At 38.0% G+C, this 27,622-nt stretch overlaps 1 protein-coding gene and 2 pseudogenes across 1 annotated transcript in view; 1 reads left to right on the forward strand and 2 right to left on the reverse strand.

The window, feature by feature from the left end:
* LOC101719410 (A disintegrin and metallopeptidase domain 3-like) overlaps positions 1-27,622 on the reverse strand; it is a 161,677-nt gene that overhangs the window by 69,534 nt on the left and 64,521 nt on the right. Inside the window, 1 exon segment of the mRNA XM_087217349.1 lies at positions 18,707-18,772. Coding sequence (XP_087073475.1) covers positions 18,707-18,772 — 66 coding nt within the window.
* LOC106010304 (RWD domain-containing protein 1-like) lies at positions 64-996 on the reverse strand (annotated as a pseudogene).
* On the forward strand, positions 22,142-22,838 carry LOC101725447 (syntaxin-binding protein 6 pseudogene; annotated as a pseudogene).

Genomic DNA, 27,622 nt, shown 5'->3' on the forward strand with positions numbered 1-27,622 from the left:
AAGTCATTTTTTCTTAGAAAAAAAAGAAAGGAAAATTAAAATCCTCTCAGCACAGCCACAGATGCTGTGGCTGTGGAGCTCTCCAGAGATGGTCCCTCAGTCCTCTGAGTCACTCCCTGGGCCAGCAGGGTTGTAGTCTGGGTCGTCCTCAACATCCTCCAGCTCCAAGTCATCCAGTTCCTGGAACAAAGACTCATCTACTTCCACATTATTTCCAGCATCCTCCAAGAACTGGATATCAGATGTGTCGAGATTATGATTGGTTTCAAACAGCTTTTTGCCACTTAAGTTATTTTTCCTGGTTGCTCTTCTTCTTTTATCTGTTTCTTTTTAATTTCCAAGAATTCTGCATCAAACTTGGCTTTCCAACATAAATTCTCAATTGTAACAGGTGTGCTGTGGTAAAATTGCTTCTCTGCTTCTTCTGCTTCTTTTTCTTTTAGTTTCTTTTCTTCCTCTCTTCTCATTTTTATCTGATCTACTATTTCCTTTAATTTTTCTTGCCCTGCTGTCACTAAAGATCATGACCACACCAAGATTTTCCTCAGCCTGTAATGCTAATAATTTTAAAACGTCTATGACATCATTATCTTCTAGGTTTTCCTGGGAGAATATTTCATAAAGAGGAGCTTCACCTGGGTATTTTTCACTGTATGTAAACTCGAGGGTAGTCTGGACAGTTTTATCATTTCCTCCAGCCTCAGATGTCACAGTGATGGTGAAGCTGGGTGGATTTTCTGATAATACTGAAAAGCACTGGCTGCAACTCCAGAGTTTCTTAGCAGGACTTTGTCAAGGGAAGCACTACTGAAGAATGTAGTATCAGGTAAGTCCACTTATATTTTGGAAGACTAGTTGTTTGGAGGGATGGCTCAATGTGTAATCAAGCTCTGTCTGTGGTGTTCATACCTATTTTCAAAGTACTGTGAAGGAGCTGGGGTAGATGGACTCCAGAGCCTCCAGCTTGTTTCGCTGCTCCTTGCTGTAGTCTGTCATTGTGGCCCTGGGTGCTGCCCATGGAGCACACCGATGCTCAGGTAGCATGCCACAACTGAGTCCTGAGGCCTCCCTCACTCACCTTTTTTTTCCAAAGGCCATCATTTGTTTTGTTATATCATTTTGAGCTCACTGTGTACCTTATTGATTTCTTTTGTTTTTTCTTTTATTACTTCATATACTTCAATTCTTTCCCATTGATGTCCCTTGCATCAACTTTGGGGGAGTTAGGAGATTTTTAGGCACTTTCTTGCCTTATTTTCTCATATTTATTTATTTATTTATTTATTTATTTATTTATTTATTTAGCTGAGGGTTAAAGATCAATGAGAATGGAAAGACTTTTGTGCTCATGGAGATATCTTTAGTTGGTGTCTGCTTCTCAGTGAAGTGATTGTGGATTTGTTTGTATTTTGATATTTATCTACTTCTTTGAACTACTCAACATCAACAGACCCAGCCATACAGTAATCATGCACATTAAAACAAATTTTAACAATTTTTCACTTTTTCAATATTTCTGGGCCTTGCCCAGACCCTACTACGTGAGTACTAACACACAGACTGTGATATGGAGGGATAAGGGAAAGAAAAAAGAAAAATGAAGAGGGCAAGTCAGCAAGAGGAGGAGAGAAGAGAATACCAATGAATGAAAAACAGGAGATTGGACTCTGTTGGAACTGTTTTAGTAGCTGGAGTAAAGGGGTAGTGTTGAGGGGGTTTGAGGGAATATTTGTGGAAGCAGGGGAATGAATGAAGAGGGATGCAAATGTAATTGGAGATTGAGGGAAGCTGTGAGAATGCTGGAATCTGTTAATGTGGTGATAGTTTCTATTTGGTCTCTCCATACACAGTTTTCTTGAGCTTTACCCTGACTTGCCCAAAAAGGTACTATTTAGAGTAAAAAGTTGGTTATTTTTATTCTCCTTTGCATATATACAGACACATCCTATATATAAACTAGATGTAAGGAGGAAAGGGATAAAGGAAAGATAAAAGGATAAGAGAGAAAAAGGAGAGAGAGAGAGGAGAGAGAGAGAGGAGAGAGAAAGAATAAAAAATACCAACAAACAATCCTCATGTATTTGCAAAAGGACAAAAATCAAAGTATCTTCACAGTCTCTGTTTTATTGCAGGCTAAGTTCCACTGCAGGTCTCCAAGCCTCCCATCTCACCCCACCCCCATATAATTTGCTCAGCTGCCTGCCTGTGAACAAGGAGGCTTGTGAGTCAAATGCCCTCTGAACCTGCTTCCCTGCTGCAAGCTGTGCTGGGCCATGGGCTAACTGTATGCCTTTGAGCTCTGTCCTTAGGTCTGACTTCCTCAGTTAACTCAGGAAGGGAAGGGTGCAGTGTAACTGTCCCATCACCTAGTTCTCCACTGACTTCTGCCTGAAACCCTCCTGATTGATACCCACTCCTTTCCCTGCATGGTAAATCTCACAGCCTTCTCTGTATTTTTTATCTGCAAGCTTTCTGCCTAGTGCACTGCCAGATGCTCTCTAGTCATGGTGCCATTCTCTGGCTCTCTGCCTGCCTTCCTTCTTTGCTCACTGTCCCCAAAGCATCACTCTAACCTATAAGCTTGGTGGAGCCTCAGGTCCCATGGCATTCAGCAGCTTCCAGCAGGGGGCAGTGGTAGGGGCTTCCATGCAGGCTCCTGATGGTGAGCAGTGGGTAGCATGCAGGGTGTCCCATGGGCACGACACTCCCAGTATTTAGGGGAGGAATGGAAATGAGCAATTGTTTATTCCAGGGTCAGTCTGGTCTCATCTCCCCAGCATCCCCCAGTGCTCAATACTGCATCCCTAATCAGGATCCTGTGCTTGTTTTCAGCTTCCACAAAGGCCTGTGAGTGTTTTTTCATAAGCATTTCACTGGCTTTCCATTTCTCTGATGCTGTGGGGTGAATATCTGGCTCACTGTATTCCTCTTCCCATGGGGAAGGTTGAGTTGGGAGCCTATTCTGGTACCCCGGCTGCTTGGATGCTGTTGAAGTGCTGGTTCCCTTGCTCAGGGGACTCAACTCACAAGATGACGTGTACCAGAAATTGACTGTTATAGTGAGACAGTTTTCATCATTCTCTTAATAACTAATGCATCAGACAATTAGTAGTAAAGATATAAGTTTTAAAAACCAAAACAAACATTAGATATAATACACACATATGGAGGTTTGTAAATAATAATGAAAGAAAACATATTTTTGCACATATATATCAAAGTTATATAAAGTGACCTTAGGTCATAAAACAGTGCTTTATGTAGCATTTTGTCATGTTGATCACATTATATGTCCATTCTCCAGTTAAGTGATAGTAAGTTTAATGAAGTGTACATTCGAGTCATTCATAGGAAAATGGATACATCTTGTGACCATAATGCTAAGTGAAATAAACCAGACACACAAGGTTAAGAATTGCCTAGTTTCAAATATATGAGAGAACCAAAATATAAATAACTCAAAGAGCAATGTAAAAATAGATAATAGCAGGACAGAGGGAAAGGAGAGGGGGAAGGTGAAGTAAAAAGGGTCAATATGTGGTATCATATTTCCCCACAATGAATGAACTTACATATTGAAAATATATACCAATAAAAATAAAAACAATGCTATTCTTATTGAAATGGATAACTCTATCATGAGTATATAAATAACATTCTACATAAATACACACTGAAGTATTTAAGAGTAAAGCTTTTTTTCCCTTTTTTTAGTATTTATTATGACATTTTAAAAGGAGAGTGACATAAACATAAAACTGGTGAGATATTGGACCTTGTTTCTGTGAAGCTAATGTAGCAATATTTGTTTCAATGAAAGGGGTTGCCCAACTTTTAAAAAATCATTTTTAATTTTATTGGTACAATTTAGATTTACAAAATGATCACATTCATCATACAGAATTTGTACCTTAACATGATGCATCTTGACTCCTTTTAAAAAATTTGTTAAATTCTTTTATTGGTACATTTTAGGTATACAACACAATTACATTTCTCATTGGGAACTTGTACCTTTACATAATGCATCTTGGTTCTTATTTTTTCCCCATTCCTAGCCCTCCCTTCACCCCCTCCACCCTTCCCTATTTACAAAGACTTTATTTCCATTTTTTCCATTCTCATCATTTGTCCTTTCCCTTCTTTCCTTTCCCCTGCCCCTCCCACTACCCCTACCCCTTTGGACTTTTTCTTCCTATTTTACATTATTGATTATTCATTCTAATCATTGGTATATTTTAGGTATAATGACATTCATCATTGGAAATTTGCATGTTTACATAATCTCTCTTGGTTCTTATTTTTCACCCTTGCCCAGCCCTCCCTTCAACCCCTCCATTCCTTCCAATTTACAAAGATTTTGTTCCTATTTTTCCATTTTCTCATATTAATCCCATTCCCTTCTACCCTTTCCCCTATCCCCCCACTTCCTTCCCCTTTTGCCCTTTTCTTCCTATTTCACATTACCTATTATACATTTTAGTCCTTATTTACACTTTCAGTTTCTCACACCAGAGAAACTATTCGGTATTTATACATGTGTGTCCTATTTATTTCACTTAAGAGTACTGCCTCAATGTGCATCCACTTAGCTATAAATGTCTCTAGCTTCTCATTTTTTTATGGCTGAGTAGTACTCCATTTTATTAAAAAAACCACATTTTCTTTATCTAGTCTCCAGTTGATGGGCATTTGGGCTGTTTCCAAGTTTTAGCTATCACAAACTGTGCTGCTATGAACATGGGCGCACATATATCACTGTGGTATTATTCTTTTAATTCTTTGGGGAAGATCCCCAGCAGTGGAATAGCGGGGTCAAATGGGACTTCCAGTCCTAGTTCTTTGAGGTATCTCCATACTGATTTCCACAGTGGTTGCACCAGTCTAAACTCCCACCAGCAGTGGAGAAGAGTTCTTCTATCCCAACAGCCCCACCAGCATTTGTTATTGGTTGATTTCATGATAGCAGTCATTCTTTCTGGGGTGAGATGGAATCTCAGCATTGTTTTCATTTGCATCTCTCGAATCACCAGTGATGTTGAACATTTTTTCATGTATTTATTTGCTATTTCTACTTCTTTGTGTGAGAAATGTCTCTTCTTTTCAGATGCCCATTTTCAGATTGGGTCTTTAAATTTGGGAGGTCTGATCTTTTTAAGTTCTTTATAGATTCGAGATAGTAGACCTTTGTGTGAGGAAAAGCAGGTGAAGATTTTTTTCTCACATTGTGGGTTGCCTCTTCACACTGCTGGTGGTTTCTCTTGCTGTGCAGTAGCTTTTTAATAAGAAGAGATCCCACTTGTTGATTCTTTGTGCTACTTCATGGGCAATTGAGGGTTTGTTCATAAAATCTTTTCCTACACCAATGTCTTCAAGGGTTCTACCTAACCTCTGTTCCCACTGGTTCAGAGTTTCTATTTTAATATTTATGTCTTTAATTCATTTAGATTTGAGTTTAGTGTATGGCAAGAGATATAGGTCTAGTTTTAATCTTTGGCAAGTTGAAGCCCAATTTTTCCAGCACCATTTATTAAAGAGGCTATCTTTCCTCCAGTGAGGGTGTTTGGCTCCTTTATCAAAGATGAGATGGCTGAGTGTGTCTGGTATTGTTTCTGCATCTTTTAATCTGTTCCACTGGTCCTCAGGTCTGTTTCTTTGCCAGTACCATGCTGTTTTTATCACAATAGCTTTGTAGTAGAGTTGCAGGTTGGGGATTGTGATACTCCCTGCCATGTCTCTGTTACCTAGAATTGCTTTTGCTATTCTGGGTCTCTTCTTGTTCCAAATGAATTTTTGGATTGTTTTCTCAAGGTCCATGAAGTATGCTGCTGGGATCTCAATTGGAATTGCATTAAATCTATATAGCAGTTTTGGAAGTATGGCCATTTTCACTATATTAATCCTTCCTACCCAGGAGCAGGGGATGTCTGTCCATTTGCTGATATCATCTTCAATCTCGCTTTTCAGAGTGCCATAGATTTCAGAGAAGAGGTCTTTGATTTCTTTCATTAGGTTGATTCCTAGGTATTTCAGTTTTTTGGATGCTATTGCGAAAGGAATTATTTGCCCTATTTCTCTCTCAGTGAGTCTGTCATTTGTGTAGAGGAAAGCTATTGATTTTTGTGTGTTGACCTTATAACCAGCTACTTGACTGAATTTGGTTATTAAGTCTAGAAGACTTTTGGTGGAGTTCTTGGGGTCTTCTATATAGAGTATCATGTCATCTGCAAATAATGACAGTTTAACTTCTTCATTTCCTATCTTTATTCCTTTTTATTTCTTTCTCTTGCCCAATTGCCATGGCTAATGTTTCCAGAACTATATTGAACAAGAGTGGTGATAGTGGACATCCTTGTCTTGTTTCTGATTTAGTGTGAAGGATTTCAGTTTTTGACCATTTAGTATGATATTGGCTGTTGATTTTTCATAGATGGCTTCTATCTGTTTGAAGTAGAGACCATCTATTCCAATTTTTTGTAGGGTTTTTATCATAAATGCATGTTGGGTTTTGTCAAGTGCTTTTTCTGCATCTATGGAGATAATCATATGGTTTTTGTCATTGGCTCTATTGATATAGTGTATTACATTGATTGATTTGCATATATTGAACCATCCCTGCATCCCTGGGATGAATCCCACTTGATCAGGGTGTATGATCTTCTTGATGATCTTCTGCATTCTGTTTGCCAGTATCGTATTAAGGATTTTTGCATCTATGTTCATTAGTGAGATTGGCCTATAGTTCTCTTTTTCAGTTGGGTCCTTCTCTGCTTTGGGGATCAAGGTGATGCTTGCTTCCAGGAATGAATTTGGGAGTATTGCTTCCCTTTCAATTTCATTGAAGAGTTTTAACAATAGTGGCAGTAGTTCCTCTCTAAATGTCTTGTAGAATTCAGCAGTGAAGCCATCAGGGCCTAGGCTTTTCTTAGTTGATAAGTTTTTAATTACATTTTCAATTTCATTGGTTGATATTGGGTTGTTTAGAATTTTGAGGTCTTCTTTGTTCAACTTTGGTAATTCATATGTATCTAGGAATCTGTCCATTTCTTCTGTGTTTTCCATCTTATTGGCGTATAGGTTCTAGAAGTAGGTATTGATGATCCTCTGGATTTCTGCTGGGTCTGTTATAATTTCACCCTTTTCATTTTTAATTGCATGGATTTGGGCCTTTTCTTTCCTTTTTCTGATAAGGTTGGTAAGGGTTTGTCAATTTTGCTGATTCTTTCAAAGAACCAACTCTTGGCTTCATTGATTTTTTTGTATCATTCTCTTAGTCTCCATTGCATTGATTTCTCCTCTGATCTTTATAATTTCCTCCCTTGTATGAGCTCTGGGGTTGTCCTGCTCTTCTTTTTCTAGAAGCTTGAGGTGCAGCATCAGGTTGTTTAATTGGGCTTGTTCTGTTTTCCTAATATGCGTATTCACTGCTCTGAATTTCCCTCATAAGACTGCTTTCATTGTGTCCCACAGATTCCGATATGTTGTATTGTCATTGTCATTTAAGTGAAGGAACTGTCTGATTTCTTCTTTAATTTCCTCTGTGACTCATTGGTTATTCAGAAGTGTGTTGCTCAATTTCCACATGTTTATGAAAGTTTTCGAGTTTCTTTTGGTATGGATCTCCAATTTCATTGCACTATGGTCTGATAATATACAGGGGATAACTTCAATTCCTTTGCACTTACTTAAACATGTTCTATGTGTGAGTATGTGGTCTATTTTTGAGAATGACCCATGTGCAGCTGAGAAGAATGTGTATCCTGATTTTGTGGGATGGAAGACTGTAAACATCTGTTAAGTTCATTTGTTCAAGAGTTCGATTGAGTTCTAGCATTTCATTACTTATTTTTAGTCTACCTGAGCTATCTATTTGTGACAGTGGGGTGTTGAGGTCCCCCACTACAATTGTATTAGTGCATATGTGACTTTTCATGTCTGTTAGTATTTGTTTTATATAGTTGGGTGCACTAGTGTTTGGTGCATAGATATTTATGATTGTCATCTCTTCCTCTTGGATTGTTCCCTTTACAAGGATGTAGTATCCTTCTTCATCTCTCTTAATCAGTGTTGGTTTGAAATCTACTTGATCTGCCAAGAGGATAGCTACTCCTGCTTTCTTTTGGGTTCCTGTCACATGGAGTATTGTTTTCCACCCTTTAACTTTCAGTCTATGAGTTTCCTTTTGAATTAAGTGTGTTTCTTGTGTGCAGCATATTGTTGGATTTCGCTTCTTGACCCATTCTGCCAGTCTATTTCTTTTGATTGGTGAATGGAGACCATTAACATTGATGGTTATAACTGAAATGTATTGACTTGTCATTGCCATGACTTTTTCTTTTTGTTGGGTTCTCCCCCTTTATGTTTAATTTCTTGTCATGCCTGATGGGTTCATTCTGCTTTGCTTCCTGGGGTTGTGATCCTCAATGTCTGTTCCTAGGATATTGTGTCAAATTCTTTGGAGTGCTGGTCTGGTATTCACAAAGTTCCTAAGGTGCTCTTTGTCATGAAAGTATCTTATTTCTCCATCCATTTTGAAAGATAGTTTTGCAGGGTACATCAATCTGGGTTGGAGGCTGTTTTCTTTTAGGGCTTGAAATACAACACTCCAAGCTCTTCTGGCCTTGAGGGTTTGTGTTGAGAAGTCTGCTGTGATTCTGATGGGTTTTCCTTTGTATGTGATTTGTTTCTTTTCTCTAACTGCTTGTAGAACTTTGTTCTTTTGTTGAGTTTCTGGAATCTTAACAATTATATGCCTATGTGTAGATTTTTTTGATCAAGGCTATTTGGAGTCCTATATGCCTCACTTATCTGTATGTCAAGCTCTTTTCCCCTGCTTGGGAAGTTTTCTGCCATTACTTCTGTGAAGAGTTTTTTTAATGTCATCTGCACTCTCTCCTGTTTCTTCATTGACTCCAATCAGTCTTATGTTATTCTTCTTTGCGTCGTCTAGCAGCTGTTGGTTTGATTTCTCATGTTCCCATATAATTTTGAAGCAATTTTTCTTTTCCTGGTCATTAATTGCAATCTTATCTTCTATATCTGAAATTCTGTCCTCACATTGGCTCATTCTGCTGTGTAGACTTTCAGTGGAGTTTTTAATCTCCTGGAAATCTACTTGGATCAGTTTTATGTATTCCATTTGTTTCCTATGTTGGGATTCTATCATGTTCCTCAGCTCCTCTCTAGATTTATTAATCATGACTTGCACTAGGAGCACAATCTCTCCTGTTATCTGAGAAATTATTTCTGAGTTCATTTTTTCCAGATCCCCTTTTGTTGCCAGTTCAGTGGGTCCAGGTGGTTGAATATCAGAGTGTTCCATCTCATTTCCCTTTGGGGTTGCTGTAGGTGATCTGGAAGTCTGGTTTTGAGACTTATTTATGTATTTTCTCATTTCAATTGGGGAGGAGGGGGTGTGCTGTTGGCACCCGTGTGGATCACCTCCTCTGAGCTGGAAGAGGTGGGACAGGGGCCAGGAGCGCCAGTAGGGATGGTGGCCTAGAACGCCCTTCCTCTGGGCTGGGAGCAGTGGGAGGGATGGTGGCCAGGAAGCCCATTCCTCTGGACCAGCAGCAATGGGATAGTGGCTCAGAAGCCCCTACCTCTGGGGTGGGAGTGGTGGGACCCAGTACCATGGTCTGGTGGTCTGGTGTCCTTTGCATCTTTGTAGTGTGGAACCAGGTGGCTGTACAGAGGACCAGGGGGCTGTCCAGTGGATTGTTGCCAGGGCGCGGGCTAATTTGACATGTTCCACATGACTCACAACCTCCATAGGTCATCTGCAGACCTGCCTGTCTGCAGTGGGTTGACCTGGCATGTTCCAAATGACTTGCGACCTCAGTAGGGCATCTGCAGCCCTGCCTGTCTGCAGCAGGCCAACCAGGCATATTTCACACAACTCTTGACCTGGGTAGGGCATCCGCAGACCTGCCTGTCTGCAGTGGGCTGACCCAGTGTGTACCATGCAACTTGCAAACTCAGTAGGGCATTGCAGACCTGCCTGTCTGCAGAGGGCCGACCTGGCATGTTCCGCACAACTTGTGACCTCGGTAGGGCATCCGCAGCCCTGCCTGTCTGCAGTGGGCTGACCTGGGGTGTTCCGCGTGACTGGCAACCTCAGTAGGGCATCTGCAGGCCTGCCTGTCTGCAGTGGGCTGATTCGGTGTGTTCCGTGTGACTCGTGACCTCGGTATGGCATCCACAGACCTGCCCGTCTGCAGCGGGCTGACCCGGCACATTCTGCGTGACTCGCAAACTCAGTAGGGCATCGGCAGACCTGCCTGTCTGCAGTGGGCTGACCTGGCATGTTCCACGTGACTCACAACCTCGGTAGGGTGTCCACAGACCTGCCTGTCTGCAGCAGGCTGACCCAGTGTTTTCCGCGCTACTCGCGACCTCGGTAGGGCATCTGCAGACTTGCCTGTCTGCAGCGGGCTGATTCAGTGTGCTCCACGTGACTTGCAACCTCGATAGGGCATCCACAGACCTGCCTGTCTGCAGTGGGCTGACCTGGGGTGTTCCGCGCGACTGGCAACCTCAGTAGGGCATCTGCAGGCCTGCCTGTCTGCAGCGGGATGAATTTGTACATTCCGTGTGACTCGTGACCTCAGTAGGGCATGCGCAGACCTGCCTGTCTGCAGCGGGCTGATTTGGCGTGTTCCGCCTGACTCTCGACCTCAGTAGGGCATGCTTGATTCCTTTTTTTTACTATTCCCTTTCCCTCCCTTCAACTCCTCTTCCCCTTTATTTACAAAAGCCCTGTTTCCATTTTTTCCTTCTTTTTCTCAATTTTTCTTTTTTTCCTTCCTTTTCCCCTCCTACCCTCTAGTTTCCCCTTCCTATTGAACATTTTTTCTTATTTCACATTGTCTATTATACATTTTGGTCCCTATTTACAATTTCAATTTCTTAGAGAGACAATGCAAAATTTACACATCTGTGTCTGGTTTATTTCACTTAAGAGTATAGTTTCAAGGTGCACCCATTTAGCTATAAATGTCTCAAGTTTATTCTTTTTTATGGCTGAGTAGTACTCCATTGTATAGAAGAATCACATCTTCTTTATTCATTCATTGGTTGTTGGGCATTTGGCTTGCTTCCAAGATTTAACTATTACAACTGTGTCACTATAAACATGAGTGCACATATATTTCTGCGGTATGATGCATTTAATTCTTTTGGGAAGATACCCAGAAGAAGAATAGCTAGGTCAAATGGGATCTCTAATCCTAGTTTTTTGAGGAACTTCCACGCTGATTTCCACAGTGGTTTCACCAGTCTGCACTCCCACCAACAGTGAAGGGTTTCTTCTTCCCCACAGGCCTGCCAGCATTTGTTGTTGGTTGATTTCTTGATAATAGCCACTCTTTCTGGAGTGACAGAATCTCAGCATTGTTTTAATTTCCATTTCATGAATGACCAGTGATGTTGAACATTTTTTTCATATATTTACTTGCTTTTTGTACTTCTTCTTCTGAGACGTGTCTATTCATTTCAGATGCCCACTTTTGGAATGAGTCTTTAAATTTGAGGGGTCCAATTTTTAACAGTTCTTTGTATATTCTAGATATTAGTCTTTTGTCTGAGGGACTATTACCTAGATTTCTTTCACTCTGTGGATTGTCTTCATTCTGTTGGTGATTTCCTTTGCAGTGCAAAAAGCTTTGTAATAGGGTGAGATTCCAGTTGTTGATCCTTTGTATTATTTCCCATGTAGTCTGGGTTTTGTTCATGAAGTCTCTGCCTACCCCTATGTCCTCAAGAGTTCTCCCTATTCTCTCTTCCAGCAGATTTAGTGTTTCTGTTTTAATATTTAGATCTTTGATCCATTTTGATTTTAGTTTAGTGCATGGTGAGAGACATGGATCTAGATTTAGTTTTCAGCATGGTGAAAGCCAGTTTTTCCAGCACCATTTATTGAAGAGGCTATCCTTCTTCCAATGGACATGTTTGGCCCTTTTGTCAAAGGTAAGGTGGCTGAGTGTGTTTGGGGCTTCTAGTCTGTTCCATTGATCTTCAGGTCTGTTTTTTGTTTGTTTGTTTGTTTGTTGTCAGCATTATGCTTTTTTTTCATGGTAGCTGTGTAGTATAATTTCAAGTCAGGGATTGTGATGCCTCCAGCCTTGCCTTTGTTGCCCAGAATTGCCTTTGCTATTTTAGGTCTCTTCTGGTTCCAAATGAATTTTAGAATTGTTTTCTCTAATTCTGTGAGATATGCTGCCAGGATTTTGATCAGGACTGGATTAAATTTGTATAATAATTTTGGAGGTATGGCTATTTTCACTATATTGGTTCTTCCTTTCCAAGAGCAAGGGATTTCTTTCCATTTTCTAATACCCTATTTGATCTCCTTTTCCAGAGTATTATAGTTTTCAATGTCTTTTACTTCCTTCATTGGAGTGATTCCTAGGTATTTCATTTTCTGCAATGTTATGGTGAAAACTGTTATTTCCCTGATTTCTCTCTCAGCAAGTTTGTTGTTCATTAGAGGAAGGCTATTGATTTTTGAATGCTGACTTTATATCCAGCTATGCTACTGAATTTGATCGTTAAATTTACAATTCTTTGGGGGAAGTTTTTGGGGTCTTCTATGTAGTGTATCATGTCATCTGCAAATAATGATGGTTTAACTTCTTCCTTTCCTATCCTTATTCCTTTTATTTCTTGCTCTTGTCTAATTGCTCTGGCTAATGTTTCCAGAATTAAATTGAATAAGAGTGGTGACAGTGGAAATCTTTATCTTGTTTATGATTTAAGAGCGAAAGCTTTCAGTTTTTGTCAATTTCATATGATGTTGGTTTGTTATAGGTGGCTTTTATCAGATTGAGATAAGGACCATCTATTTTAATTATCTGTAGCGTTTTGATCATGAATGGGTGTTGGACTTTGTCAAATTCTTTCTTTGCATTAATTGAGATAATAATGTGCTTTTTGCTTTTGGCTCTGTTGATATGGTGTATTAAATTTATTGATTTGCATATGTTGAACCATCCCTGCATCCCTGAGATGAATCCCACTTGATTATGGTGTATAATCTTGACAATTTGCTGCATTATGTTTCCCAGTATTTAAGAGTAAAGCTTTATGACACAATTTTCAACTTGCAAATGATGAAAGCACAAAAGAAAATGGGATACAATATTTACAATAATCTTAGGGAAAGAAAGGGGATGTTTTCTTTGTATTATAAATGCAAACTATAAGTTTTAAATAATTTCCAAATAAAATGATTAAAACTGAAAATGAAGTAAAGAGGAATTTCATTTGAATAAATGCTAGAGAGAATTCAACAATCTAAAAATAAATATTAGAAATATAGACTTACTAAAGAAAAAGAGCACGTAGGTTAAGAAAAATACTTTTTAATTTTATTTCTTTAAAGAACAATTGAATATTTTGCTAAAATAATGTATTCTATTGCTTACAACAAATGGAGTCATAAGATATAGTTTCACAAAATTGCAATGGTTAGGGCTGGAGATTTAGCTCAGTGGCACCTGCACCTGCCTCACAAGCACAAGGTCTTGAGTTTGATCCCCGGTACCAAAAAACAAACAAATAAACAAACAAAATTGCAATGGTTAATTGTCTTTACAAGTAATTTTACTGTTTTAATGCTCTTAAACTATATCTAAAATGGCTTGACATTAATTCTAAATCATGATAAATTGATGTACTAATATCTACCACCAGAGAAATAATTAGGATGGGGGCCTAGATACAGAGATATATTAGAAAGAAATCAATATAGAGGTTACAAATACATTCTAAATATAAGACACTAGTCCAAGAGGAGGTAAAGAATAGGGCAATAATAACTGATTATTTGTAATGAGCACTAATAGCAGAGTGCTTGAGCACTGTGCTTAGTCACCAGTACTGTTCCAACATACATTCACTACACATTCTAATGAAAGACAGGTATTGTCTCTGGCTATAAATAGAAAGAAAACCCCTTCAGGGTTATCAATACACTGTTTATTGGAGCCATAGTTTAAGACTAAAGACAAATAGACTGAAAAAATAGGGGAAGGAAATAGTAATGGTAGAATGTTGTCAGTCACTCTCTGGTTGTATTTGCATAACGACTTTAGCACAACATAACTCAGACACTTGTGGTTCCACTTTTAGGCCAAATACCAGTATTCCTCAAGTAGTAGCAATAATGTTTAAGATGTAAATGTCTCCCTGAAATATATGTGTTATTTAGTAAAATAGACTATATTAACTACATTAATGGGACTTTATGTAAACATTAAGTGATATAACACATTTAATGAACATGCAGATAAATATAAGTTTAATGTTAGTGTATATATAACAAAGAAATATCAATATGTACACATAACTGTATATAGGTGTATATATGTTTAAAACAGAAATATGTGCTTATAATTTATCTCATTGAAAGACCTTAAATATTTTTTCTTCATTATTTTGTCTAACTTTTTTCAGTCTTTATTTTTTATTAGTACATATTCTTTCCCATAATTATTTATTTTGATAAAAATTATGGGAGAATGCAAATTTTTTAATGAACAAAATACAGAACTTTTTGACTCTCCTTGAGAGATCTTAGGCAAATTGTCAATGATAATAAACAAAAAAGTTTTTTAAAGCTGCTGCTAAGGCTTTGTTAAAACTGATATTATATAAAAATGTTCCAAACCCAAATGAATCTTCCTATCAATGATACTTCCTATTTTTAAAGTACAGCACACCTACCAGAAAACTAAAGCAATTTGTAAAACATATACTGTTATTAGAGATACGTCTAACAAACATCATCCATTCAGTAATAAACCAATTAGGTTAATCTAAAGGAGGAATCTTTCACCAAGTGTTAAGGTGGATTCAGAAATACCTGCAGCTAGACACAAACCAGTAGATTTTAGTGTGATACAACCCTTCTGTACATTATTTTTTTTTTGCCATTAAGTTTATTGGTACATTTTAGGTATAAAATACAGTTACATACATCATTGGGATCTTGTGCCATTACACGAGTATCTTTGTTCTTATTTTATTCCCCTTCCCCTGCCCTTCCTTCACCCCCTCCACCTTTCCTTATTTGCAAAGACTTTGTTTCCATTTTTTTTCCTTTTCTCATATTTTTTCTTTTCCTTTCTTTCCTTTCCCCTACCCCTCCCACTTCCCCCGTTCTTTTAGAACTTTTCTTCCTTTTACACAACATCAATTATACATTTTTAAAATTAAAATATCAAGATCTAGGAGACATTACCACAGATTTTTACAGAATTTAAAAGGCTATATAAAGCATATAACAAAAATCTATTTTGAAATAAATTTGACAACTTCTAGGAAGTACCATGGAAGACAAATTAATGAAACTAACTCTGGAGGAAATAGAAAATTTGAATAGCACCTATTAAAGGAAGTATATTCCTAGCTTGAAAATCTACCTATATGACAACAACAGGCTTGTATACATTTTAGATGAGAAATTATATAAAACATTTAAAGTAGAAAAAAAAGGAACACTTCTCCCCTCATTTTAGGAAATCAACCTTGTGTTAATCCTAAAACTGGATAAAGATAATAGAAGAAAAAAGTATGAACATAGAAATTTGTTTAACAAAATAAACTATTAGAAATCAGATCTGGCATATGTAGAAAGTGGTTTTGTTTTAGGGATGGCAGTGTTGGTTCAGCGTTGAAAGATCCACCCCCAAAAGTCATCATTTTAACAGAGGAAAGGAAAAAAACCATATGATCCTGTCACTAGATGGAGAAAAAGTATTGGACTAAATTCTACAGCTATTCATGGTAAAAGCTATCAGGAGACTAGAAGTAGAACAGAAACTTCTCAACACATAAGACATGTACTCCACACTTTCAGCAAAAACACCTTATATGAATGGAGAAGATACAATGCTTTCTCCCTAAGGTGGGGAACAAGGGCAGATATGCCTACTCTTCATCTGTCCATTAAACTTTGAAACACAGGCCTAAACCAAAATAGTCTGGCAATAAAATGACACAATTAGGACAGGATTGGCAAGGTAGGAGCAAAATCTTTATATGTCAATGAAATGATCATCCACAGAGAAAATACTAAGAAATCTCTAGGAGCCCCTAGAACTTGTATTTGAATTTAGCAGGATTAGAAAATACAAGGTATATATAAAAATTCAGGTCTATGTATACTTGCTATAAATGAAGAATTGGATATTGAAATTTAAAAGTTATGTAGGAGTACAAAGGATCTAGAAAAGTGAAAAGAAAAAAAAAGAACAGTGTTGGAAGATGTTTAGTACCTAATTTTAAGAGTTCCTCTGAAGCTACAGTAATCAAGGCAATGTTGGTGTAAGGAAAGACATATAGATCATTGGAATAAAACAGAGAATCTAGAAATAGAACCACACATATATGGTCCACTGAGTTTTGAAAGATTATTTAACATTAGCATTTTATAGAATATAAACTCAATTCAAGAGCCAAGGAAAAGATAGTGTTTTCAGCAAATGGCACTAGAACACCTGGTATCCGTATATAAAAAACTAAACTCAATCCTTTCTTTCCATACATGAAAATAACTTGAAGGGATCTATGAACCTAAATATGAAAGCCTAAAAGTATAACACTTTAAGAAGAAATTATAAGGGAAAATGTTTATGAATTCATGGTAGGCAAGAACTACCTAGTATACAAAAGACATGATGTATAAAGAAAAAAATTGATAAGTGAGATTCCTTCAAAATTTAGAACTTTAAATGACATCATTAAAATGAAAAGTAGTCTTTAAACAGACCATATTTACAATGCATATAACCTATGACCAGGATATATAAAAACTCTTATAGCTCATTAATAGACAACCCGATTAAAAAGTAGACACAAGAAGATGATAAATAGCCAGTACAGCATAAGGAAAGGTGTGCAACAATAGAATCAGAAAAATACTAATCAGTACAATAATAAGATTGAATTGTACACTCATTGGGGAGATGAAGTTAAAAGTTGTAAAAGCCTTGTCATGACTTTTTCTTTTTGTTGGATTCTCCCCCTTTGCATTTAATTTGTCACGCCCAATGGATTCATTCTGCTGGGCTTCCTGGGGTCATGATCCTCATAGTCTTTTCCTAGGATATTGTCTAAAATTTTTTGGAGTGCTGGTTTGGCGTTCATGAAGTTCCTAAGGTGCTCTTTGTCATGAAAGTATCTTATTTCTCCATCAATTTTGAAAGATAGTTTTGCAGGGTACATCAATCTGGGTTGGAGGCTGTTCTCCTTTAGGGCTTGAAATATGTCACTCCAAGCTCTTCTTACTTTGAGGGGTTGCATTGAGAAGTCTGCTGTGATTCTGATGGGCTTTCCTTTGTATATGATTTCTTTTCTCACACTGCTTGTAGAATTTTGTTCTTCTGTTGGATTTCTGGAATCCTAATTATTATATGCATATGTCTAGATTTTTTTTTGATCAAGGCTATTTGGAGTTCTATATGCCTCATTTATCTGTATGTCAAGTTCTTTCCCCCTGCTTGGGAAGTTTTCTCTCTTCACTTCTGTGAACAGTTTTATGTCATCTGCACTCTCTCCTCTTTCTTCATTGACTCCAATCAGTCTTATGTTATTCTTCTTTGCATCATCTAGCAGCTGCTGGATTGAATTCTCGTGGTCCCTTACAATTTTAAAGCAATTTTTCTTTTCCTCCTCACTAATTGCAATCTTATCTTCTATATTTGAAATTCTGTCCTCACATTGGTTCATTCTGCTGTGTAGACTTTCAATCAAATTTTTAATCTCCTGGAAATCTGTTTTGATCTGTTTTATGGATTCCATTTGTTTCCTATGTTGGGATTCCATCTTGTTCCTCAGAGCCTCTATTTTTTTTTATCCATGTCCTCTCTAGATTTATTAATCATGTGTTGCACTGTGGGCAGAACCTTTGCTGTTATCTGAGAAATTATTTCTGATTTCATTTGTTCTAGATCCTTTTTCATTGCCAGTTCAGGGAGTCCAGTTGGTTCAATATCTGATGGTTCCATCTCGTTTCCCTTTGGGGTTGTTGTAGGTGATCTGGAAGTCTGTTTTTTAGGCTTGTTTATATGTCTTCTCATTTCCAAGGGGGAGAGGGGCTGCTGGTGCCCACGCATCTCACCTCCTCTGCCCTTGAACCAGTGGAATATCAGCAGGGAGCCTCCTCCTGGGTGCTGGGATTGGCTCACCTTCTCTGCCCTAGGAGTGGTGGAATGGTGGTGGGGAGCATCCTCGTGGGCACTGTGATTGGCTCACTTCCTCTGGCCTAGGAAGGGTGGGATAGCTGTACTTGGTATTCTTTAGTGAGTTCTGTCTTTGAATCTAGACAGGGGATATAGTTCATAGAGTTTTCAGTCCATACTTGAATGGTACCAAGGCAGGGTGGCAGAGGGGCAACAGTTCATGGCAGAGGAAGGCAGCAAAAGCAACAAGATAGGCAGGAGGGGTGGGCATTGCAGAGGAGAAATAGTTCATAGCACCCACATGGTAGCAAAAGCAACAAGGACCTTTCTTTACATTATTGATGTACTTCTACACTGATTTGGTGATCAATAAATACGTAAGTATTACTTTCCCTAAGTCATTGTAGAGGTAATAGGGGAGATACAAAATTTGAATGGAGTAAAATAGAACTGATTTTCCTACAAATATACTTGAATTTAAACATAAACTGAAGAATATATTGAAATATATAAATAACACATACCAAGCCTTTGTCCATAATGATTTGTATTTTCAGAGTCCTGGTCAACAGTGGATCAAGTGAATGTTTCTATGAACAAAAAATATGAATAAAAACATTTTCAGAATTCTAACATTATCATGTATTATATATTAATGGACCTCCCCAGAGGTACAGAAATATAGGTATTTAGAGTTATATACATAGACACATATACAGAAAAATAACAGGATAGATGCATACTTAGTAAGTAAGCAAAAGGGAATCCTTAGAAAAATTTTAAAATAAATCAGATTCTTTCTTTTTTTCTTCTTTCTTTTTCTTTATTTCTTCTTTTGTGCTGGGAAATGAACTCAAGGCTTCTTGCACACTCTATCAGTGAACTACACTGTCTGCTCATTTTATATTTGTGACATTTGTTATTCTCAAAAATGTTGCTGAAAGGAGGGATAATTACATGTTTCCTCCCTTTCAGTAACTTCCAGTGTACCTTGTAGGATATCGTCACTAACTTTTACCTTAAGTAAATTTCCATTAACTTTACCCTACATGTGGTCTTCATTTTCTCATTAATTTGTACTTTTCTTTATATTAACTTATTGTGTTCCACATTCAATTAAATGTTTCCATTTTGCATATATAATTAAATTACTTGTGACAAATATATACACTTGTGTAGCCATTACTGTAATCCAGGCAAAGAATGTTCCCATCACACTCTTCCATGTCAATAGCCTACATGGTTCAAGCAACCTGTGATCTTCTTTCCCTTGCTATTCCTTTGCTATTTGCCTGCTAGTAAGAATAATCTGATCAAGGATTCATATAAAGGAAGTTATATGGTACTTATTCTTTTATATCTGGCTACTTTCACTCAGCATTTTTTCATGGTGTTGGGATTATTCATAGTTCATTCATTTTTGTTGCTAAGTATTATGCTGTTTTAGAGTACATCATAACTGGTTCTACATTCACCTGTTGATGGAAATTGGACTTTTACATATGTTAGCAGTTATAAACAAAGTTGCTCTGGCAGAGGAGGAGGCTTCTGGGCCACTGTAGCACTGCTCCCAGGGCAGAGGAGGAGGATTCTGGGCCAGTGTACCACCACTCACGACTCCCAACACAGAGGAGGTGAGCTGTGTAGGTGCCAGAAGCACCCTCCACCCCGTTGAAATGAGAAGACACATAAATGAGTCTCAAAACCAGACTTCCAGGTCACCTACAGCAACCCCAAAGGGAAACAACATGGAACACTCTGATACTCAACCACCTGGACTCCCAGAACTGGCAACAAAAGAGGATCTGGAAAAAATGAAATCAGAAATAATTTCTCACATAACAGCAGAGATTGTGATAGTGCAAGACATGATTAATAAATTTAGAGAGGAGCTCAGGAACATGATGGAATTCCAACATAGGAAACAAATGGAATCCATAAAACAGATGCAGATTTCCAGGAGATTAAAAACTCCATTGAAAGTCTACACAGCAGAATGAGCCAATGTGAGGACAGAATTTCAGATATAGAAGATAAGATTGCAATTAGTGACCAGGAAAAGAAAAATTGCTTCAAAATTATAAGGGAAGATGAGAAATCAATCCAGCAGCTGCTAGACAATGCAAAGAAGAATAACATAAGACTGATTGGGCTCAATGAAGAAACAGGAGAGAGTGCAGATGACATAAAACTGTTCACAGAAGTGATGATAGAAAACTTCCCAAGTAGGGGAAAAGAAGTTGACATACAGATAAGCGAGGGATATAGGATTCCAACTAGCCTTCATCAAAAAAGATCTACACATAGGCATATAATTGTTAAGATTCCAGAAACACAACAGAAGAACAAAGTTCTACAAGCAGTTAGAGAAAAGAAACAAATCATATACAAAGGAAAGCCCATCAGAATCACAGCAGACTTCTCAATGCAAACCCTCAAGGCAAGAAGAGCTCAGAGTGACATATCCAAGCCTTAAAGGAGAACAACCTCCAACCCAGATTGATGTACCCTGCAAAACTATCTTTCAAAATTGCTGGAGAAATAAGATACTTTCATGAAAAAGAGCACCTTAGAACTTCATGATACCAAACAAGCACTCCAAAAATTTTTAGACAATATCCTAGGAAAAGACAATGAGGATCACAACCCCAGGAAGCACAGCAAAATGAATCCATTGGGCATGACAAGAAATTCAATGTAAAGGGGGAGAATCCAACAAAAAGAAAAAGTCATGAAAATGATAAGTCAATATGTATCAGTTATAACCATCAATGTTAATGGTCTTAATTCACCAATCAAAAGAAATAGACTGGCAGAATGGGTCAAGAAGCGAGTTCCAACAATATGCTGCATACAAGAAACACACTTAATTCAAAAAGAAATTTATAGACTGAAAGTTAAAGGGTGGAAAACAATACTCCATGTGACAGGAACCTGAAAAAAAGCAGGAGTAGCTATCCTCTTTGCAGATCAAGTAGATTTCAAACCAACACTGATTAAGAGAGACAAAGAAGGATACCACATCCTTTTAAAGTGAACAATCCAAGAGGAAGAGATGACAATCATAAATATCTATGCACCAAACACTAGTGTGCCCAACTACATAAAACAAATACTAATGCACATGAAAAGTCATATGTACACTAATACAATAGTAGTGGGAGACCTCAATATCCCATTGTCACAAATAGATCAACTAGACAAAAAATAAGCAGTGAAATACTAGAACTCAAACTCTTGAACAAATGAACTTAACAGATGTTTACAGAGTGTTCCACCCCACAAAATCAGAATAGACATTCTTTTCAGCTGCACACAGATCATTGTCCAAAATAGACCACATACTTGCTCATAGAACATGTTTCAGTAAGTGCAAAGGAATTGAAGGTATCCCCTGTATATTATTAGACTATAGTGCGATGAAATTGGAGATCAATAGCAAAAGAAACTGCAAGAATTTCATAAACACATGGAAACTGCACAATGCACTTCTGAATAACCAATGGGTCACAGAGAAAAGTAAAGAAGAAATCAAAGAGTTCCTTCAATTAAATGACAATCACAATACAACATATCAGAATCTACGGGACACAATGAAAGCAGTCTTAGAGGGAAATTCATAGCAGTGAATACTCATATTAGGAAAACAGAGCGAGCCCAATTAAACAACCTGATGTTGAACCTCAAGCTTCTAGAAAAAGAAGAGCAGGACAAACACTTAGCTCATACAGGAGAGGATATAATAAAGATCAGAGGGAGCAGGAGCCCGCGTGGGAGCAGCGAGCAGCAGCAAGCCCGCACCAGGGCAGCCGAGCCCTGTCCGGAGCCCAGAGCCCCGCGTGGAGCAGCCCCCCGGGGAGGAGCCTCGCGGGTGGGGATGGATGCCACATACTGGCACCACCAGGCCACTTGTCTGGCCGCATGAAAATTCAGTGTGTGTCCTTCTTGGTGGTTCTACCATGAGTGCCAAATCTGCCATCAGCAAGGAAATTTTTGCACCTCTTAATGAAAGGATGCTGGGAGCTGACCAAGTCAAGAGGAGGACAAAGAAAAAGATTTCTTTCTTGGCAACTGGGGGTCAAGGCAAATATTTAACTTATATCTGTCTGTCGGTGACAAACAAGAAACCCACACAAGCATCTGTCACAAAGGCCAAGCAGTTTGAAGGTTCCACATCATTTGTTTGGTGATCACAGTGGATGCTTGAGCAGCTTTGCCAAGTTAATGGTATTGATCCTAATCGGGATTCTGCAGAATTCGATTTGTTTGAAAATGCTTTTGACCAGTGGGTAGCCAGCACAGCCTCAGAGAAGTGCACCTTCTTCCAGATCCTCCACCACACTTGCCAGAGGTACCTCACAGACAGGAAGCCAGAGTTTATTAACTGCCAATCCAAAATTATGGGAGGAAACAGCATCCTCCATTCAGCTGCTGATAGTGTGAGCAGCGCTGTACAGAAGGCAAGCCAGACCTTGAATGAGGCTGGAGAGTGTTTAGGCTGAGTGGAGGAGAAGACAGAAGACATGAAGAACAGGGCCCAGCAGTTTGCAGAAACTGCACACAAACTTGCCATGAAGCACAAATGTTGAAAAACTGCCTATCCTGGAGACCCTCCTAAGAGAAATGGAAGAGTTGTTCAGCAGTTTTTACAAGAATTCTGGACCTTCAGTTGCTTCTTTTTTTCCCAATGTATGGACACTTAGGGTTTTTGGTTTGTTTTGTTTTTCATTTTCGGTTGTTAATATGAATGAAAAAGTATTGTGTTTATACATTTCCTTGATAATCTTGCAAAAAAAAAATGCAACAGTAGCATCAGCTTCATTTCAATTTTTCCCATGTGTGTATGTGTGTGTGTGTGTGTGTGTGTGTGTGTGTGTGTGTGTGTATGTGTTTGAATGTTTTCTTTTTTAAGAAGAAAATTTTTGGAAGTTTGGATATAAAATTTGGACCAAGTGATAAACTGAGCTGGGTCTAAACTGGCAATGTGTACTTTTTTCTCCCTGATATTAAGCAAGAAGACATTTCAATGTGGTGACATCAGATGTTATTGTTGCTGGATGAAAATGAAAGTCAAGCAGCAATTGGTTTCATTCACAGTCCTAGAACTCTTGAGTTGAAGAGTAAAATTAGAATTCTGTATCCTGAGATATAAATGTTTTATGAAAAACACTTGGCTTTATTATCAGAAATAGCAGTCTTAGATTTTACTTTTTGCATATTAATCTTTTGCATGTACTATTACCATTATTCAAGAAACAAATCAGAATCACAAATAGAAATCTACTTTCTGAGCTGCAACTTAGCTACTTCTGCTGCTTTTTTCCAGGCTGATGATTCTGAATTACCATATGAAGGATAAAAGCTTGACAGTTAAAACCTAAGGAAAAGCCTACTTTTAAAACCTGTGTCTTCAAGGATGTTTGTCTTTTGTCATTGTTCCAAATTACCATAGCTGGTATTGGAATGAGCTTGGATTTTTATCAAAAATTGATTTGTCCAGATAAAATGTTTATGTGAAAAGATATTACATTTAAAATCCTTTTTCTTTTGTTTTTTCAAAGCCATGCCCATTTTAGAGATACCCTCAGAATGTCCTTGGGGAAGGGCCTTCAGTTTCTTGGTATCTGGCTTTTGGAGGTTTGCATGTTGTTCTTGCTGTCTATTTAATGCAATTTAACATGTGTGTTTCTTGACAAATTGCATAAGATAGCAATTATATCTTGCCTGAATTTGACCCATGAGTTTTGCAATAAAGCCTTTATGTTGCTGCCAGATTGAACAGAGTTGGCCATACACCTTTTGTTTGTGTTTTGCTCAAGATGATACTACATTTTCAGTCTGAAGCTTTGTTTCCAAGAAGGTTAAAATACTAAACATAAAAAGCTGTCCCTATTCCTCATGAAACAAGGAGGCAAAGCTCCATATCTCACATCTCAGACAAACTGTCAGCCTCTCACTGCAGTACATTGATTTTTAAGCTGCCTGAGTCTTCAGGACTCCTCCTGTTCCTTCCTATCCATTGAGCCAGTGGAGTCTCTGTGTATTGTAGTCTGTTATATAGCAGCATAGGATGACTTTTGGATTACTAATGTTGACTTAAATAGCTTAAGTTGTGTGGTGGGCTGGGGGCTTTGGTCTTTGCTGGCCAGAGAGAGCAGCACTGATCAGACCCAAAGCTCAGCTTCTTCTCAGTCTCATTTGTCTACCTTTTCTGTAGTTCGCCATGTGCTGCTGTGGCTTGCAGGAGAGCAGAACTCGCTGCAGAAGTTCTGGTAACGTCCCCTTCCCCGTTCCCTACACACCACACCTTTTATTCATTACCTCGTAACAAATGATTTGCAGAGAATTCAGTACATCTGGAGAAACAAATGCAACAAATGACTTACAGAGAGTTCAATAGTTCACATTGGGATAAACAAGGTGTAACAAAAGGCTTGCAGAGAGTTCAGTACAGCTTGGGTAAACAAGATGTTAACAGTCCAAGAACAATGAGGAACTGAGCAGATGTTTGTTGTCCCAGGATGTTTCTTGCCCTGGAGAATCACAGCACCACTGGATCACCGAAGTCTCAGCTGTGACCAGAGGCCAAACCGGAGTCATTCTGTAGCTGGGCTGTAGGCAAGAGAACCAGGCCAACCAAATAACTTTTCCCTAGAACTATGTAACATTGCTCCCAACAACCCTGCCTCCATCCCAGGCTCCTAGGGCAGAGAAGCTGAGCTGGTCCCAGAACCCAGAAGGAAGCTCCCCCACTGCCATTCCAAGTTCCTAGGGCAGAGAAGGTGAGCCACATGGACACCAGGAGCACCCCTCCCCCCGTGGAAATGAGAAAACACATAAACAAGCCTCAAAAACAGAGTTCCAGATCACCTAGAGCAACCCCAAAGGGAAATGAGATGGAACAATCTGATCCTCAACCACCTGGACTCTCTGAACTGGCAACAAAAGAGGATCTGAGAAAAATGAAATCAGAAATAATTACTCAGATAACAGCAAAGATTTTGCTCATGGTGCAAGACATGATTAATAAATCTAGAAAGGACACAAATAAAAAAATAGAGGATCTGAGGAACATGATGGAATCCCAATATAGGAAACAAATGGAATCCATAAAACAGATACAAACAGATTTCCAAGAGATAAAAAACTCCATCGAAAGTCTGCACAGCAGAATGAACTAATGTGAGGATAGAATTTCACATATAGAAGATAAGATTGCAATTAGTGAGGAGGAAAAGAAAATTGCTTTAGAATTGTAAGGGAACACAAGAAATCAATCCAGCAGCTGCTAGATGATGCAAAGAAGAATAACATAAGACTGATTGGAGTCAATGAAGAAAGAGGAGAGAGTGCAGATGACATAAAAAAATTGTTTACAGAAGTGATGGCAGAAAACTTCCCAAGGAGGGGAAAAGAACTTGACATACAGAGAAGTGAGGACTATAAGGACTCCAGCTAACCTTGATCAAAAAAAAAATCTACACATAGGCATATAATAGTTAGGATTCCAGAAACCCAACAGAAGAACAAAATTCTACAAGCAGTGAGAGAAAAGAAACAAATCACATACAAAGGAAAGCCCATCACAATCATAGCAGACTTCTCAATGCAAACCCTCAAGGCAAGAAGAGCTTGGAGTGATGTATTTCAAGCCCTAAAGGAAAACAGCCTCCAACCCAGATTGATGTACCCTGCAAAACTATCTTTCAAAATTGATGGAGAAATAAGATACTCTTATGATAAAGAGCACCTCAGGAACTTCATGAATACCAAACCGGCACTCCAAAAAATTTTAGACAACACCCTAGGAAAAGACAATGAGGATCACAACCCCAGGAAATACAGCAGAATGAATCCACTGGGCATGACAAATTAAACGCAAAGGAGGAGAATCCAACAAAGAGAAAAAGTCATGACAAGGCTTTTACAACTTTTAACTTCATCTCCCTAACGAGTGTATAATCCAATCTTATTATTGTACTGACTAGTATTTTTCTGATTCTAGAGTTGCACACCATTCCTTGTGCTATACTGGCTATTTATCATCTTCTTACGTCTACATTTTAATTGGGGTGTCTATTAATGAGCTCTAAGAATTCTTTATATATTCTGTTCATAGGTTATATGCATTGTAAATATGGTCTGTTTAAGGACTACTTTTCATTTTAATGATGTCATTTAAAGTTCTAAATTTTGAAGGAATCTCATTTATCAATTTTTTTCTTTTATACATCATGTTTTTTGTATCCTAGGTAGTTCTTGCCTACCCTGAATTCATAAATATTTTCCCTTATAATTTCTTCTTAAAGTGTTATACTTTTAGGCTTTCTTATTTAGGTTCATAGATCCCTTCAAGTTATTTTCATGTATGGAAAAAAAGGGTTGAGGTTAATTTTTTACAGACAGATACCAGGTATTCTAGTGCTGTTTGCTGAAAACACTATCGCTTCCTTGGCTCTTGAATTGAGTTTATATTCTATGAAATGCAAATGTTAAATAATCTTTCAAAACTCAGTGGACCATATATGTGTGGTTCTATTTCTAGATTCTCTGTTTTATTCAAATGATCTATATGTCTTTCCTTATACCAACACTGCCTTGATTACTGTAGCTTTAGAAGAAGTCTTAAAATTAGGTACTAAACATCTTCCACCACTGTTTTTTTTTTTGTTTTTGTTTTTAACTTTTCTAGGTCCTTTGTACTCCTACATAACTTTTAAATTTCAATATCCAATTCTTCATTTATAGCAAGTATACACAGACCTGAATTTTTATATATACCTTGTGTTTTCTAATCCTGCTAAATTCAAGTACAAGTTCTAGGGGCTCCTAGAGATTTCTTAGTATTTTCTCTGTAGATGATCATTTCATCTACATATAAAGATTTTGCTTCTGCAGTGCCAATCCTATCCTAGTTGTGTCATTTTATTGCCAGACTATTTTGGTGGGGACTAGGTTTCAAAGTTTAATAGACAGATAAAGAATAAGCATATCTACCCTTGTTCCCTTGTTTCTCTTAAGGAGAAAGCATTGTATCTTCTCCATTCATATAAGGCATTCTCATTGGAAGTATGGAGTACATGTCTTTGATCTGTTGAGAAGTTTCTGTTCTACTTCTAGTCTCCTGATAGCTTTTTACCATGAATAGCTGTAGAATTTAGTCCAATACTTTTTCTCCAACTAGTGACAGGATCATATGGCTTTTTTCTTTCCTCTGTTAAAATGATGACTTTTGGGGGTGGATCTTCCAATGCTGAACCAACACTACCATCCCTATAATAAAACCACTTTCTACATCCTGCCAGATCTGACTTCTAATAGTTTGTTTCGTTAAACAAATTTCCATCTATGTTTATGTTCATACTTTTTTCTTCTGTTATCTTTATCCAGTTTTAGGATTAGCACAATGTTGATTTCCTAAAATGAGGGGAGAAGTGTTC

Source organism: Heterocephalus glaber, unplaced genomic scaffold, assembly GCF_053883595.1.
Source record: "Heterocephalus glaber isolate CG9 unplaced genomic scaffold, H.glaber_assembly_v1.0 deba00001461, whole genome shotgun sequence".
NCBI lineage: Eukaryota > Metazoa > Chordata > Mammalia > Rodentia > Bathyergidae > Heterocephalus > Heterocephalus glaber.